Raw genomic sequence first — 16,339 nt, forward strand, 5'->3', positions numbered from 1 at the left:
TGGGGGCTCTCTGTATCCACCAACGCATTAAAATCACTAAAATCACTACCAAACACAGGAGAACGAAAAAGAACACTACAACTACAATGTTTGCTAATGTTTTGTTTCACAGCAGGAATATTGTCAGGGCATCAGCAGTAAAACTTGCACTCTTGAACTATTTTTTGCTTGTAACATTGACTGAGGAAGTGAAGTTTATTCTACTATCATACTTGCTGTAAGTCGCTCTGAATAATGCAAACGGAAAATGCCTAAAACATCAACATAATAGCTTACAGGACGTTTTTTTTCCTCTGTATGACACCATTTAGAGGGTCATAGTTAGGATGCTGCAAATTCATGACTTCCCAGTGCACACATGACTTGACCGCTGTGCTCCAGTAAACTTCGGTTGGAGATTGATGAAGATCATTACCTGTGCAGAGTCCAGCTCCATGGGCAGGGCCACCTTCCTTCACTTGCTTCACAAAGATGGTGTCCATTGGCTCTAGCCTATTCCGCTGTCTCCCTAATAAAAAAAAAAAGATAGCAGTCAGTATACATTATACATAGCCTACAGTATACAGTGCAAACACATGTAAAAGCAGATAGTTAAAATGGAATGTTCATGAGTTTGCTTCATCCTGCCATTGAGAAGGGGCCTTTTTGGGGGAAAAAGGGTGCTCAGGGCAAAGGGCCCTTGAATATTTATAAAATACCCCGGTCACCAGCAGCAACCAGTATAATTTTAGACATGTTTTTAAGTTTCTAGAGGTTTCCTTTTCTTAGTCCAGGTGTGCCTAATAAGTAGACCTAAGAATTTCTCTGGGTTTTGGGGGATTTCTTAACAGAAGCAACAGCAAGGCAAGCAAATAAAGACCCCAAGCAAGAAGTCAATTTCCTATTCCGATACAAACAGCTACATAGGTTCATTTAAAAACACCTCACTCTCACCGAGGTTGAACCTGGAAGGCAAACAACAACAACAAAGCCTATTAATGGCTACCAGACTGGGCAGTAAATTGTTTCATGACGTTTAGGGGGGGGAGAGTGTGTATGAAAGTGAGACAGAGAAACTGGGAGGTTTGTCACAAGGTTTGGAGGCATGTGAATCAACATCTTGACAGCAGAACAGACTGTGTTTTGGCCGATGCCTGCCCACATTACAACAGTTTTGAATGTAAATGATAGTTAATTGGCCAGGAAAAAAATCCCAATAGGGGGAGATTGTGTGGATTTAGGGAAGTGGATGAATGCAACTGAAGAGAGGAAAACCTGTTTGCTCATGCTGCTCCTGTCTCCTAGCAGCTGCATGGCTGCAGAAAAAGGAAGAAAATAAAGAAAGAAAGAGAGAGGGGGTGAGAGAGAGTGAGAGTGTGCACGCGTGTGTGTGAGAAAGAGAAAGACCAAGTGAAGGTAGAGTGTCAGTGTGCTCAGCTGCACAACTCCCACTCTTTCCTTATAAACTGAGAAAGAGAAAAAAGCTTTGGGGGCACAATGCAAGAGTAAGGATAAAATCCTTTCCCAGTAGTTAACGTCCTGGTAGGTTAGTGCATGATTGTGTACAAATTACAGTGAATTAGAAACAACTACAGGAATAGGCAAGATAGGAAAAAGGCTTGAATTTATTAGTACTGGTAAAAACTGGTGTGAACAGGCAAATGAGCAGGAGAGGGTGAATTAATGAGAAACCTGACCTGTGGACCTGTGGACCTGTGACAGACCCCCCCCGAGTTCCCAGCTATTTTTGAGCATTTTGTGTTTGAGGGATTGGGAAAGGGACACGGGTAACAGGTGGCTGAATATTACTCATTGGTCAATGGATCTCTTGCAGCAATTATCTATAAACGTTTGCAACAATCCTCTATAGAGCTAAATAAACGTAAGCAATATTCATGTGCACACACACACATGTGACCGCACACACACATCCATTTTTCCTTTCTTACACACATGGCATTACACACGCACAATCACATCCTGGGGATTGACATTATGTAATACTGCAACAGGAGTCTCATACAACCACAGCATTGTGCCATGCTCCCTCTGGTGGCACATTGTTGAACTGCATCGCCACAATGCAGCTGTTGTTTCATGAATTGATATTGCATGAGGCACCATCAACATTTAAATGTACTGTGAACTTTTAGCTGACCCCCTGCCTATTTAACTCACTTTATGTTTTTGTCTACCAGCTTTTGTAGAAAAATGTTTTGTATTCTTCCCACGTATTTAAGGATAATTGTGGCTATTGGCAACCTTATTTTCCTAGTTTTTGCCATCATGACGATTGACTGTGTTCAAAATTTTGTCACCTACTTCACTGTAGAGCTTTATGTACCTCCAGTTTGCCGGGAGTGCTGCTCGACAGGTTGTTCTGTCTTGAGTCCTCACATTCTCATGTACAACCCACCCCACTATTGTTGCTGGCACCTAACCCTTTTTAAAAGCCAGGGAAACTCCTGTCCAAATTAATGAAAAAGTAGCCAATTTCTGAACAGTAAGAGAGGTCTGAGGATAACGGTGTAGCTTAAACAAAGGTAGGGTTCATTTGCACTGTTTTTACTGTCCTGCCTTTGTAGCAGCCACTAGAGGGAGAAAGAAAGATGGGAAAGATGTCTGACGTCTACATCTACACTGGCTCATGTTTATGCTCATTCACTGAAAACCTCTTGCAGACTACTTCACCGAAATCATCACAGAATGATTTGTGGGTGAAAACTAAATCTAATCTTCAAGTTACATCAGCCAACACAGTACAAAGCCTTCATAAAATATTGGCTAGGTGTGAAAACCACCACAACCCCCACATGATAAACAAAGAGACTCCCTTCCATCCATGTTGTTGAGGGAGTCGCTCATGTCAGCAAACTTATAAAAATGGACCAACAACTCATGCACACAATGAACGCTTACGCCAAAGACTATATCAAATGATAGCTGTGATTCAGGTACGTGGTAAATGTGAGCCTTTAAGGATGAAAAGGGAAAAAGTGAAGAGGTGACAACAGCAAACTAAATCACAAGTGCATCCACACTTCACCCAAGAGTTGTGATAAAAGAGCTTTGTCTTAGGAAGCTGCAGACTCTAATGCAATAAGATAATTTATGGCAGTGCTGCGCTGTGACCAGGCCAGGCCAGTTTGGACTGGGACCATCTCAGGTTGTTTTTTTCCTCAACTCTTGCTTGGCTTGCTGCCAACAAGTCCCTCTGTCCAGCATTATGCAACCATCAGGATTCTTTAATATTCCCTGCCTTACTCAGGCCCAGGCGGTGCAGCTCCAGGCCAAAAAGTCGATGTCTTATTGTCTTCTGCAGCGTTTTAGTTTTTGGGTGAACCATAAATCATGACTGCTATAATGGGAACAGACTCTTCTGTACTATTACATGAAGTTTTAGTTTAGTCAACGACCAAATGCAAGCTCTGTACTTGGTGCCCAGCATTTCCCTTTTGTTGCAGAAATAACAGACAGAATCACAGAATGTGAGTTTAAAAATGGAACTGTATGTGCACATCAGAAAATCCACAGGGGTTTGTAATGGGATGAGAGCAACAATTACCGTCAGTATAGGCCTGTAAGCGAATTCAAGCACATGTCAGCGAGTATGTGCAGATAAGCATGTGACTACTTACGTTCTGCTTTCACATGGAGGGGTGGTGTCTCCACTCCACCCTCCACAATAGCTCACATAATCCGTTTCACATGTCATACACTTCAGTAATCTACGATAGCACAAACCATTGAAATCTGGGCAACAATCATCTGCACATATATTATTCCAAAATACTTCAGAGTGTACTTTCATAACTGTCCGACTCCGAGACCAGGTCATCAACAGCACCTTCATCAACCGTCACCTTCGGGGTAAAGACTAATGATGCCTCTAATCATAGTTATGCATGTCCATGTTTTGACCTAGGTTTAGATTAACCAAAAATAATTTAAATCACTATTAGTCACGCAATGGCAGTGTGCACAATGATCACTGTAGCATAGGTATTTTGACTAGGACAAGAATATCGGGATTACAGACAGCACTGAGTGTAAAGACATTTAATAATGTCAAATCCAGAATCTGGGAACAAACTATAAACAAAATATTAAAACGAGAAACAAAATTTGGGAAGGACCAGTGGACTGTGGAGACACAGACACACACACCCCCACATCTTGAAAGAGTCAATTATTACATCTACCACGTGTGCCTCTAAGTCTTCCAAGATCAATGACTTACGGAGTTCCCCCTTCCGTAGTAAAAACAAAAAGATTATTTGTTCACACAAATTATTTACTTCCCCAACATGTACAGAGCGAGTTCAGTTGCACTGCCTCTTTCCTGTACAACAGTTTTCCTCTCCCAGGAAAATAAATGTCTGGGAGAATTACTTGCATCCAGCTGGAAGAGTTCCAGTGACAGCATCCCCCCTACAGTCAACAAAAGGCAGCTCAGACCAAACAAACAGTTAAGCCCACAAACAAGCCACAGGGAGATCGCCTCACTGTGTTCACATTAGGACGGGGCAGGCTGTAGCAGGGCTAACCCACTTAAAGAGAATTCCTATCCGAGAAATCTAAATGAAACATCCATCAGTAGATAATGACTGCAACAGCTGTCTTACCTGGGGATCGCCACAATATGTGCCCAATCTTTCCTTGCATGGGAAAGAATTTCACATCAAACTAACAAAATTTGTTTAATGTTGTCTTACCGATTGGCAAACATACATATCTTGTGGAACATGACTTGGGACCGGTAGTTCCCACGTCTTCAGTTCAGCATACTTCCAATACGGCCAACAGTGCTCGTTTCAATAAAATGTCAGCTTTTAAAAAAAAAAAAAAGACATACACTGCTCACTACTGCCTCCACCTGTGCTTTTGGTGGAATAAGAAGACGACGAATAAGGAATAGAGCTGGTTAGTCATGTGGTATCCCAACGTCATTAGGGTTCTGGAAGCTTTTTGGTCATTCATTTACAGTACCCAGATTTCAAAATAGCTGGGTTCAATAAGTCCCACTCATTCAAACGAGTAATTGTAGTGACTAAATTGGATTTGCATCTTAAAATTTGAGAAAAACAAGGAAAAACATAGTTACAAGACTATGTACATAACAGCCTTAGCTCGGTAAAGGACTACAATTTCCACAGTGCTTTACGCCACAGTGCCGTTTTCGATCCACTGGCTGGCTCTCCGTGATAAAAACGGTTCACCGAACTGTAATCAATTATACAGCATTTTACAGATTCCCCAAGAGTGAAGGCTTGAAATAACTGTGATACAGTAAGATAACATTTCTTAATTCAAACAGACATGCAGGGTACTAGGGTTGTCACGGAGCACAGAGCTAGTAGCTACTAGGGCTAAACGATTTTGAAAAAATATCTAATTGAGATTATTTTGACTGATATATATATATATTGCAACTGCGATACGTTTGCAATATTAGAAGGAATGATCATTTTTACATCATTATTCTCATTTTCATTGAAAAACGTATTAAAATGATTATGGTGTGATTTTTGCAGGGATCTGTACCAAACAAAGATGTTTTCTTAAGTCTGTAGAATACGATGTGTAGGCCAGGACATCTCTGCAGCACGACGATATTTAATTTAAAATGGTATTTTGACACACATTTCGCCTTTAACAACATTCTGAGTAACATTCTTTCCCAGGAACAAAAATTACCCTTCACCTTTAAAGTTACTTAAGTGTCACCAATCAGACAACTCTTCTGAAATGTACAAGTTTTATCTACAAGCCACATCAGACTGCAGACCAGAGGCCCGTATCATGAGCTAACTTTGGGTTAGGGTTACTTTTAACCAGGGTAGATCACCATGTTAACTTATGTTGCACGGCTAACCTGCTCCGGAGCAGGTTCAGTTCAGGGTATCGGATCAAAACGTATGAAAGGCCCGCCTTCTGACCAATCAGCGCTCTGGAAACAAGGAGTCACCATTCCTACAGGATCCCGATATGGACAAATATACAAATGGGAATCACAATAAAAAACTGAAAACAGAAACAACTTTCTTTTCAATACCCATGTGTTGAAAATGTCAGCAGGAAATATTAGGGCTTATATCATCCTATAATCAGGTCTATTGTCTATGGCTTTTGTTTGATTAGCCTATTCTATTATTTTCGCCTATTTTTAGGCTATTACTTATTTTTATAGTTTTGCGCTTTACCCCACTGAATCATATTACTTTTGCTGCACAACAATCTAATTTCCCCACAGGGATCAATAGTTTCATCTTATCCGAATTGTCTGATCTGGATCTGTCCATGTTGCATGTGATTGGCTATTTGTTACAAACCCCGCCTCTTTCATGTGAACGCGCTCATGGATAGGTAAATCCTGGGTTGACAGAGCCAGTTGATAACCAGCTACGTGAGACCGGTTATCCAGGATCACCAATGTTAGGTTTAGTGAAGCCGGCTAACTCAAAGATACCCTGACTTTGTTGAACTTGCTTTGTGATACGGGCCCCAGGATCTCCCTCACACACACAGACTCACACAAATTAAAATAAGATTTCTTTTTTATCTGGACCAGAAGACTGAGTTCTATTGATGTTGGACAATTAGTCACATTAGATAATTAAATACATTTTGTATCATGTTACCAAAAGGATCAGGAATTGCTTTCTCCCTTCTCTTTTTAGTTCTGTAGGAAACCCCCACCTTTCTTTCTAGAGCCATAAAAGTCGTAAATCCATAAATTCTTTTCATTCTTGGTTTAGTCCTCTTCTCTACTTTGTATTTCCTAATGTCTCCAATGAGTTTATAGAATAGTGTGAATTATATACTGAATTGGTTAATCATATATGCTTAAGTGTTTTAATTATCCTCCCTATAGTTGGACCCAGTTATTCCCCTGGGACCACACTGCTACCTAAGGTCAGACTATATTTACCCATTCTTGGCCCCCACATCGATAATTATGTTCCATTATTATAAAGTATGTATCTAGGCTATTCTATATATATATATATATATATATATATATATATATATATATATATATAAATAAAACAACTCAGTTCACAGCAAAGTTTGAACAGTGAAAGTTGTATTGTCTAATCATGTTTCATGTAATGGTTTTATGCAAAAGTGTTTGTTTACAGGTTTCATAATGTTCACCGATTGACAACAGTAATTGGTTGAGTATGAAAAATCCAAACTCCTTATTCTAAAACTTTATCATTACATAGGCTAGTTACTAAAGTAGTTGAGAGAGATATCCTCATGTGTCTCTCTGTCTTATCACGGGCGTTGCCTGTCTCCAGAACAAAGAAATGTAGGCGCAATCTCCAAAACGGCTCAAAGTATCTTTCTACACTGCAAAACCCCACCTTGGAATTTGGAAAAACGATAAAACTCTGTGTTCTTTGTCACCTTGTGCGCTTAATGCCCTGAGCTTGATGCCAGAAGCTACGATGCCGATCCAAACTTAGAGAACTAAGTGCTTCACGCCCTGAGCTCTATGCCGGAGGCCACGAACGCCGACACCAACTCCAAGACCAGCAAGCAAGACTCAGATCTCGCTGCCATGTAGCTACTCTTTGTCACTAATGTGATCCTGCCTTTTTACAAGCCGTTCATACTATGAAGTTGAGCCTCACTTTTTAATAGATATCATCACCAGAACCGCAAAGACTGTTACAAAGTTATTTTAAGAAGGAGTTGTTAATCCGTTAATTAGTAAAAGTTAGAGAAGCCTGAAGCTCCAGTCAACTCTCTCAGCTGACCACCGACCAGCCTGCCAAAGCCTCCTGCTCCATCCTGCCTGGAGTCCGGTCGACAGCGGAAAGCCAGTCGCAAGGACATCCACCTGAAAGAGCGTCTTTTGCAAAAGACCTGTTCCAAATCCATCGTTTGCCGTTGCCAGGCGACCCGACTATTGCTGATCTTACCAGACTCCCTGATCTTCGGGAAACCAGCTTCTACACGGTCAAAACCTCCTGATGGACCCGGCAAGTAGGCTGAAACATTTCCCATGTCTTTCTGCTGAGAGTTGATGCAAAAGCTTTACTAAAATTATCACTTAATCCAATCAAGAAAGTTAGTATAGTCGGATTGATCCCTTAGAGCGACCCACCTCGTTTCTTCGGTTTATTGATCTAAATTGAGATAACACTATTTACTGTTGCCTATAATTATCCCTAATTCTCTTTTCATTTTCATTCCAATATTCCTTTCCTTCTCATTTTATTTTCATTTAATTCTCATTTTATTGTATTTCATTCTCATTTCATCATTCAACCTATATTTTAGTGTTTTATTCCGGTTTATCATCTGTCCATTTGTCACACATTTCACCCGTTTCATGTATTACATGGTTTGTTTGTTTGTCTAGTAGGTAGTTAATAAATATATTCATTCACTATAAAGTTGGTTGTTCTGTATTTCCTTCTCTGCAGAGAAAAGTAATCCCAGAACTGAAAAGATCTCATGATCTTCAGACTGATGACTCATTAGTATACCCAAGTAAAGCTCTGTTTTTCCTTCATCTATGAAGGTGGTGTCCCTACGAGTGTAATTTGATATCTTGATCAAAGTTTCATATTTCCATACCTTTACTTAATTCCAAACTTGATATTTTCGACTCTACACGCTACAGGAAAATCACTTGTTCAACCACAGTACCACAGTAGTATGTGTATAGCCAGCTCAAGAACAGGCAACATAAACAAAATTTAATTGAAATAAGTGTTGCTTGGTGGATGAGACGTATGCCAAATTGTAATGTGGACCCTAATGATTTGGGACAAGTCTTTAAGTCATGTTTTACAAGGTATTCAAGTGGATAAACAAAAACATTAAACTGCAAACTTATGGCACAAGGTTGATGTGAGGTTCTGTGCCTTACAACGAGAGAAAAACATAACTGTGTATATCGGGACTAACATGGGGGGAGAGGCTCAAACACACACACACACACACACACACACACACACACACACACACAACCCAGTAAAAACTGAAACCATCTCTTTCTGACAACCTTTCTATGGTCATGGAGAAAAGCAGCAACAAAACAAAGTGAAACAATATGAAGAGGTAGGTCAGTGCAGGACAGAAACAGGTGGCACTGACCAAACCTTTCATGCCTCCACAAAGGTCATCGACACACAGGAGGTACATTGTTCCCCCCGCGTAAGGAAGTAAAAAGAACCAAAGAGCGGATGGATTAAGAGTCATTATAAGTCAGAGGCACTGCACTGACTCAGCAGTGCTGAAGGGCAGGCATGAAGAGGCACAGCTGAGTTATTTTGCTTACCTCTGCGGCCATGATCTTCCTCCTGTAAAAAGACAGAGATGCTCAAGTGACTTTGTTGCCCAGGATCATGGAATTTAACACTTGGGTATCATGCTTTTGTTGACTGAACAATATTTAGGTGAATGAAAATAATGAAAGAGTTTCTGTTCCTGAAATGTTTCCTCATGTGATAATGATCATAAAAATTACCGGGAAGGGGAAGTGCACGGTCGACTCCGGTGGGTACACAATGAAGTGGCGCAAGGTGAAGCCAAAGCCTTGGGAGGTGCGGCGCAAAAGCACAGTTTTAGGTCCCGGCCATGAGAAGGACTCCTCCTCTCCCGGGTACAACCCTGTGGGAGAATCAGCCATGTCGTCCCAGTCTGGAGAGTCATTCTACAGATGGAGAGAGAGACAGAGAGTGGTAGAGGGAGAATTAAAAATAATAATAATATAAACATGAGCAATGACCAAATGTTTAGTGCTGTATTCTTACTTTTACACTCAGAAAGTGATCCAATACATATCTGCTGAAGAATGTAGCTATGAAATGTTGAAACTGAAAGCGCAAACTATTACGAAAAGTTGGAAAGCTACTGGGCCTGAATCCAAAAACAATGATCCAAAAATTACACCATATGTAAAAACCCTTACTCAATCTCTAATTTGCATGTTTCAACAAAATATTATTCAGTGGAGCGACATTAACACTGAGCCATTCATAAATGTTGGGCCTGCTCTAGAAGAGAATGGGTTCTTAAAAAACATTAATGGCTCCAGTGTTAACAGTCAAGCCATGGTGTCCCATTTCCACAGTTTGAGAGTAGAGCATGGCAGGCCTCTGGGCTTTTGACACCCACCCCTCTGTTTACTGGCTATTTATAGCCTCACACCTTTGTGGTATCGTGTGTGCAGCAACATCCCCCGATTACTCATTCTCCCCATCTCATATTCCTGGTTCCAGTACCACTTTCAGTAAAGTCTCTGTTCAAATAGTCTTGTACTTCCACATGAGTGATAAAAGTATTTTCCTCACCCCTTCTCAGCCAAACACTCCTCCCCCTCTCCCACCCCCAGTCCAGAGTTTCACCCACAATGTGAGGAATTTGATGAGCTTGCATTCACACTATCCCTGCCTGGGGAGATGTGTTGAGTAAAATGTCAGAAAATCGGAATGAGTTACCTGCATGCTAACACAACCAGTGGGCTAAACTGAGATAAACACACAGAATTTACGGTGCACAACTTCATAACAAATACAAGACTAAATTAACAGACTGTGAAAAGAGGTTTGTCTACATATGACTGGTGCAATTTCAAAGCTAAAAATAAAAATGTGCACCTCTGAGTAATAACTGTTCTGGTCAAAAGACAAAGACACTTGGTCGCACTCCCACTCAATACAGCTGCTGGAGAGAGTAGGGAAAAGCCAAACCACATTTTAAAAACAAACATGAGCAACAGTTTGTTCACACTAACTTATAACCACCAACAGCCCATCAATTGCTCTTAGTATGTCATAGGAAAAATCTTCAGTACTTGGCGTCACACTCAATGGCTCATTAGAAATATGTTGTGTGCCTAGAGGTGTGCACCAAGTTAAAGCATGTTTCACTATCATCTCTGTAGAATGTTTTACTATTTCTAAACTTTCTCACAGTGCCATCAACATAAACCACTGGCATCAAAATGTATTTAGTGTGTTAACCAGAGCTGCTGGGGGGGATATGAGGAGTTCAAATTTGCATAGAGAATAAGGACCAACAGCATTAGTGTAGCTCTCTGGGAAACAGAGCTGCAGGTGCAGCTGACACCCATGTATTTTGATGGAACTAGCAAAACAGGTTTCTCTCTGTCTAACCCAGCTTTGGCTTCTTCCACGGCACCGGCGCTTCCATGTTGAAGTCTGTGTCTGAGCCCTGAGTGCCCTCGCTCCATTCGAAAATATTTAAATCCATAACCGGAGAAGCGCTTGTGGTGAAATGACAATAGATCAAATGGATGTTTCAAATGCCTGCCTGGCTTCCCTCGGGTCCCCAGGGCAAGCCAATCCCAGTCCACTGGATCTGATTTAGCAGCCAGTCCACAGGGCTATTTGCAACCCTCTGATCTTTATATGTGGACGACAGAAGGGGGTGTGGGCCGCTCCAGACAGATACATGCCAAGCAGGGTTATCATTGCCACTTGCATAGTTAATACTGCGGTGACATACCGGACCAATAAATTCCAGACCGGCATTCCCCCGACGGCCCTCCCCTTTCCCTTCCTTTATAAATCCCAGACATTGCTGAGCCACTGTGCCAGTCATAGGCATGTCAAGAACTGCATGACCAGACCATCAACGGCAGAGGAACGGCCCGTCAAATGAAACACTATTACTACTATATTACACTATGAAACGCTATTATTAAAGAGAAGGGACCAAATGTAGAACAGACTCCAATGTAAACCTGATAGGGCAGATCAATAATAGATAACTGTAGTGAGGGGTAATCCAGAAAAAAGAGAAAATGATGAGATTGCCCATACAAAGAAAAAGCAGCCCCTTCTTTTGAAAAAAAAAATCTATGGAAAATAAGTCTATAAAGAAAAGCATATGAAAGACACGCCCACCCCAAAATACACACCTATCCTCCCCAGCTTACAAATGAATGCCTCTCAGCCATTTATGAATCACCAGAATGCCAGACTGATATTTGCACTGGGTGAGGCACCCAGGAGTGTGTTTTCAATAAGCATTTGTTCGGGTGGATCACTGGGAGTAGAACAGCGGCACCAGGCCTCTCAGAGCAGGAACAGTGATCACAACCACCAGATCTCTGTTGAATATGGCCTGAAATATTGAACAAATGTTCAGCATGGAGTAGCTGCAGTATTGAAACATTATCCAAGGCTGATATTTTCTTACAATTTCTGCTGTCCTAAACGCATGGCTACTATACAAGAGGGTATGAAGAACCTTGCAAAACTATGGAAGACGTTTTATTACTACTGTTTCATAGTAGTGCTTAAAGATTAGTCGATTAATTGATTAGTCGGTCGACAGAAAATTAATCGATTATAATTTTGATAATCGATTCATCGTTTTAGTCAATTAATCAAGTAAAAATACAGCTTCACAAATGCTAAGACTTGCTGCTTTTCTCTGTTACATATCATTATAAGATTAATCTAATTTGGGTTTTTTAGGCTGCTGGTTAGACTAAGTAAGCCATTTTAAGAATCACTTTGAGCTCTGGTAACTTGTAACGGGCATTTGTCATTATTTTTTACATTTTATATACAAAATGATCAATCTATTATTCCGGAAAAAAAATCAATAGATTAAATCGATAACGAAAATAATCGTTAGTTGCAGCCCTATTTCATAGTACAGCAACATTCACTGAGCCATGGCTCCCAGCCAGACCCATTCTCAGCCTTTTAAGCTCAGACTGTTGCCCTCCATGGGGTTCCAGCCAACATGTTGTATTTGGTCTGAAAAATTTCCAAAGTTATGCAAGCCAACATGTTATGACTGTTAAAATAAGGTAAGTGTGGAATGTTCTTCGAAACACATTCTGGTTTAACGCACACTGTATTGTTTGTGCCAGTGTATTAAAGGCAGCATGCTAAAGACAGGGTACATGTGGTCATTTTCAGAAGGGCTGCAGCATGACTACGTACGCAACTGCTTACACAAACACATACCACAAAAGGTTGATATCTGGAGCCTAGCTACAAACTGCATAAGAAACTGAAGGAATTTCCATTATGTTCTTTTTGTGTTTAAAAACCTCTGCTGACATCACCAAATGACACATTACATGCACCACATGACATCAGCCCTAAAATCAGACATGTACACAGCCTTCTTAAACTGTGAAAAAACCTAGTTCTCTGTGGGCCGCTAAATTCTACACCACATCCAGTCCAAACCAAGCACTTATCTGTGAAAGGCCTAAGATAATGATACAGACGGCCAGTGGTGAGCCTTGGGCGTTTCAGCCTTGTAGTGCGGGAGAAGGTAAAAGTATCATTAGTCAGGCTACGTACACATGTGCTCCGTTTTGTGCACGCTACACATCTAGTTGTAACGCACAAATGTTATAACACACAATAGTCCTGCCGGCTATTGTTGAATGCAAGATGCCATTCTAAAATGCTGCCACTTTTTCCATCTGGCGACTTTATCCGACAATATCATTACCAAGCAAATTTTAAAAAAGAAAACAGGAATTGCACAGAACCACATTTTGTGGTTCCATCACAGCTGAGAACCTGACATGTCTTCTAGAGCTGGGTAATAACCGAATTTCATACCAAAACTGACATTTTCATTCATCATATGCATTTCATAAATGTTGGTTCTTTCGGTAGACTAAATAATAGCTAGCCCTATACGTCTTGTCCCATTAATAGCCACTACTACCCACTGAAGGATGCTGCTTTACTTTGAGCAGACAACTGGCTTCAGAAAAGAAAATAAGCAATCAGTATGAGCAAAAACAAAACCAAACTATTAACGGCCTCCTGAAGTGGCATTTCCATTTAAATTTAAAAGCTTCTCTGAAAAAAAAAGTCAAGTAGCCTATAAGAACACATAGGAGGCTGGATTGCACTTCTAATGTTAAAGATTGTGGGGTTGGGTGATGTAAAAATAAATAAAAAGGGTCTGGGTAAATATATTCCAAATTCACAACGCCACAAGTCAAAATGAGGTTCCGGTGGATAGCAGATAAATCAAGGCAGATGTGTTTCACTGTGCCTTTGTCAACTGGCAAGAATCAGTTGCTCATCAGTCTACTTTGCATTGTAAACCAAGCATTTGCTTACAAGACTTGTTTTGAAATTTTCACATTGTTTTGTGAGGAGGCTACTTAATAGCCAAAAACAGATGCTGTGTCAGTTGTCTGGCCATACCCAGTTACAGCACACTATCTGTAAGCATTATCACAAAGTTACTTGGAAGGTAAACACCAGCAATTTGTTTAGCCACCTGTGAAACCAACAGTTTAGAGAATATGAGGAGCCCGAGACCAGAAAAACAGGCAGAGGCCAACAACCATGCCTTTTCAAAGAGCATCAGTGATGTAGTGACAAGGCAACTGTCCACAGCAGCATTTACTCCTCATGCACCCACTCTCGCCTGTGGGATGAAGTCACTGATGCCTTTGCATGTGAATGGGGTTTCAAAAACACAGTGAGTGCAATTGATGATAAAAACGGCCTATTTCTTTCACAAATCTTTGCCAAAGCTGTATTAGCCTGTATTAATATTTTAGTACGGTGTTTTTGTTTGCCTGTAAAAAAAAATATTGTTAATACTGACAGATATTTGGCCAAAAACATTGGGGTTATTGTTTTGCTAATAACACTCAGCTCTACCCTGTTGTCTTACTAGTAAGGAATGGATTTAGTGAGCAGTTGTCCTGACAAAAAGGAAAACAGTTGTTAGCTCTCTAGAATATCACCTCCTGTTTTTTGCAGCTCCAATAATTCAGGGTTGAAGGTAAAAAAGATAGGCGAAACATTTAAACAGGGACATAGACAACATGTCAAGGCCTTTCTGTGTATGATGGCAAGGATCTTTACAGCAAGTGCTGCACAAAATTGTGCAATGAGGAAAAACAGAATCACATTTCTGTATTTCCCCTGAGACATCGCAGACACAACCATAAGGCAACAGGAAGTAACAGCCATCTTCTATCCAATTGAAGATCAATTTTCCCTTCCGATTTCCATCAGTTAGCCATGTGATGCTTGTGCAGAGGGTTCTGTAAATGGCAGCCAGCCTAAGTGAGTTAAACACTGAGCTTTAATGAGTGCAAGATTGTGGGGAAAGGGGGATCTGTTTGTCTATAGCTCCTGATAGTACTAAATATGGCTCGTGCTTCATCATCCAAAATAATAATCCATTTCACCCTGCTCTTATGTCTATTGTATTACTGGAGCAAAAACAAGTTGAAAAGCAGGCAATATGAAAAACGAAAAAAAACACACAAGTCTACCTATCACACAGAAAGTCTGAATTAATCATATGACATGATTTCTCACTATTAAAAAATGAGCTTACGCCAAAATAAAAAATACAAACATAATAGACAAGAGCATACTGAGTAGCACACAGTGGGTGTTGCAAACTCAAACTCCTAACAGAGGAATCCAGCCAGAGGGAGCGGACATGAAGCCAACACTGTCTAACTGTCTGCCATTGGGATTCAGTATTCAGCTGCAGTGTTCGGATTCCATGTAATTTTCAGCTGATGCTAGTAGACAAACCCTCCAATGTAAAAGGGAAGAAAAATCAAACAACTTGCAAAAGCCAAAGACAATATCTTGGATCAGATGACAAATCATTTTTCTAACTCAATTTGCCATATTGATGGATCAATTTCCGTCCCCAATTTCAGTTATCATATAAAATGACGATCTAGCTGGCCAAAGGTTCATGATGATTGTGAAGTGGCCAGAGGGAGGGAAAGACTGCATGCTTACATCATTATCAGAGTCAGGCTTTCTGAATAAAAACAAAGACACACCCAATGTCATGAAAAATCTTTCAGTGACCTGTCTCCTTCAACTGAGACTCTGTGATTTGTTATAAATGCACCAAAAGACCTTCAGAGTGAACTGTGCCCAACTTGAAAAAACAACCTCCCAAAAACCTCTTAAGTCATCAAATCCTCAGTGCCATCATTTCCAGAAAATCCCAGCACCAGAAACTCCAGGGGGTTTCCAGCTCAAAATTAGCACATGAATTAGTGTGTGTGGTAGGCTGATTAGAAGGATACAAACTGCTAAGAGAGGGATTGAAGCAGTGGTTGGCCTCACACCGTACTAAAGCTAGAAGCAAAAATACACCCTGAAATAGATTTCCCATGTATTTTTCCAAAGATTTTGGACAACAGAGCAAGAGAACCAAGACTAATGTCATTGTGGTGATATGTCAAGTCATCAAGCGACACTTAAGAAATGAATGACACCAGTACAATGCCAGTGGTTATTTTCTGGGGATATGGGAAAAGTTTCAGCTTCAGAACTGTTTGTGGTACTATTACATTAACCTCATTTCGACGTTAAAATACAATATATGACTCCAG

The 16,339-nt window shown here is 40.6% G+C and overlaps 1 protein-coding gene across 2 annotated transcripts in view; it reads right to left on the reverse strand.

Moving 5' to 3' along the window:
* The window catches only part of arhgap21b (Rho GTPase activating protein 21b), a 41,752-nt gene that overhangs the window by 22,864 nt on the left and 2,549 nt on the right, over window positions 1–16,339 (reverse strand). For both annotated transcript variants that reach the window (XM_071534007.1, XM_071534006.1), the window contains exons 3-5: window positions 9,467–9,652; window positions 9,278–9,299; window positions 416–508 (exon numbers count right to left, since the gene is read on the reverse strand). In XM_071534007.1, the coding sequence (XP_071390108.1) occupies window positions 416–508; window positions 9,278–9,299; window positions 9,467–9,652 (301 nt within the window). The remainder of the gene's footprint in view (window positions 1–415; window positions 509–9,277; window positions 9,300–9,466; window positions 9,653–16,339) is intronic.

The sequence above is a fragment of the Centroberyx affinis genome, unplaced genomic scaffold, assembly GCF_046629955.1.
Source record: "Centroberyx affinis isolate AG114_WGS23_722 - 3 ecotype Tasmania unplaced genomic scaffold, CSIRO-AGI_Caff_v1 ptg002475l_1, whole genome shotgun sequence".
Classification (NCBI taxonomy): domain Eukaryota; kingdom Metazoa; phylum Chordata; class Actinopteri; order Beryciformes; family Berycidae; genus Centroberyx; species Centroberyx affinis.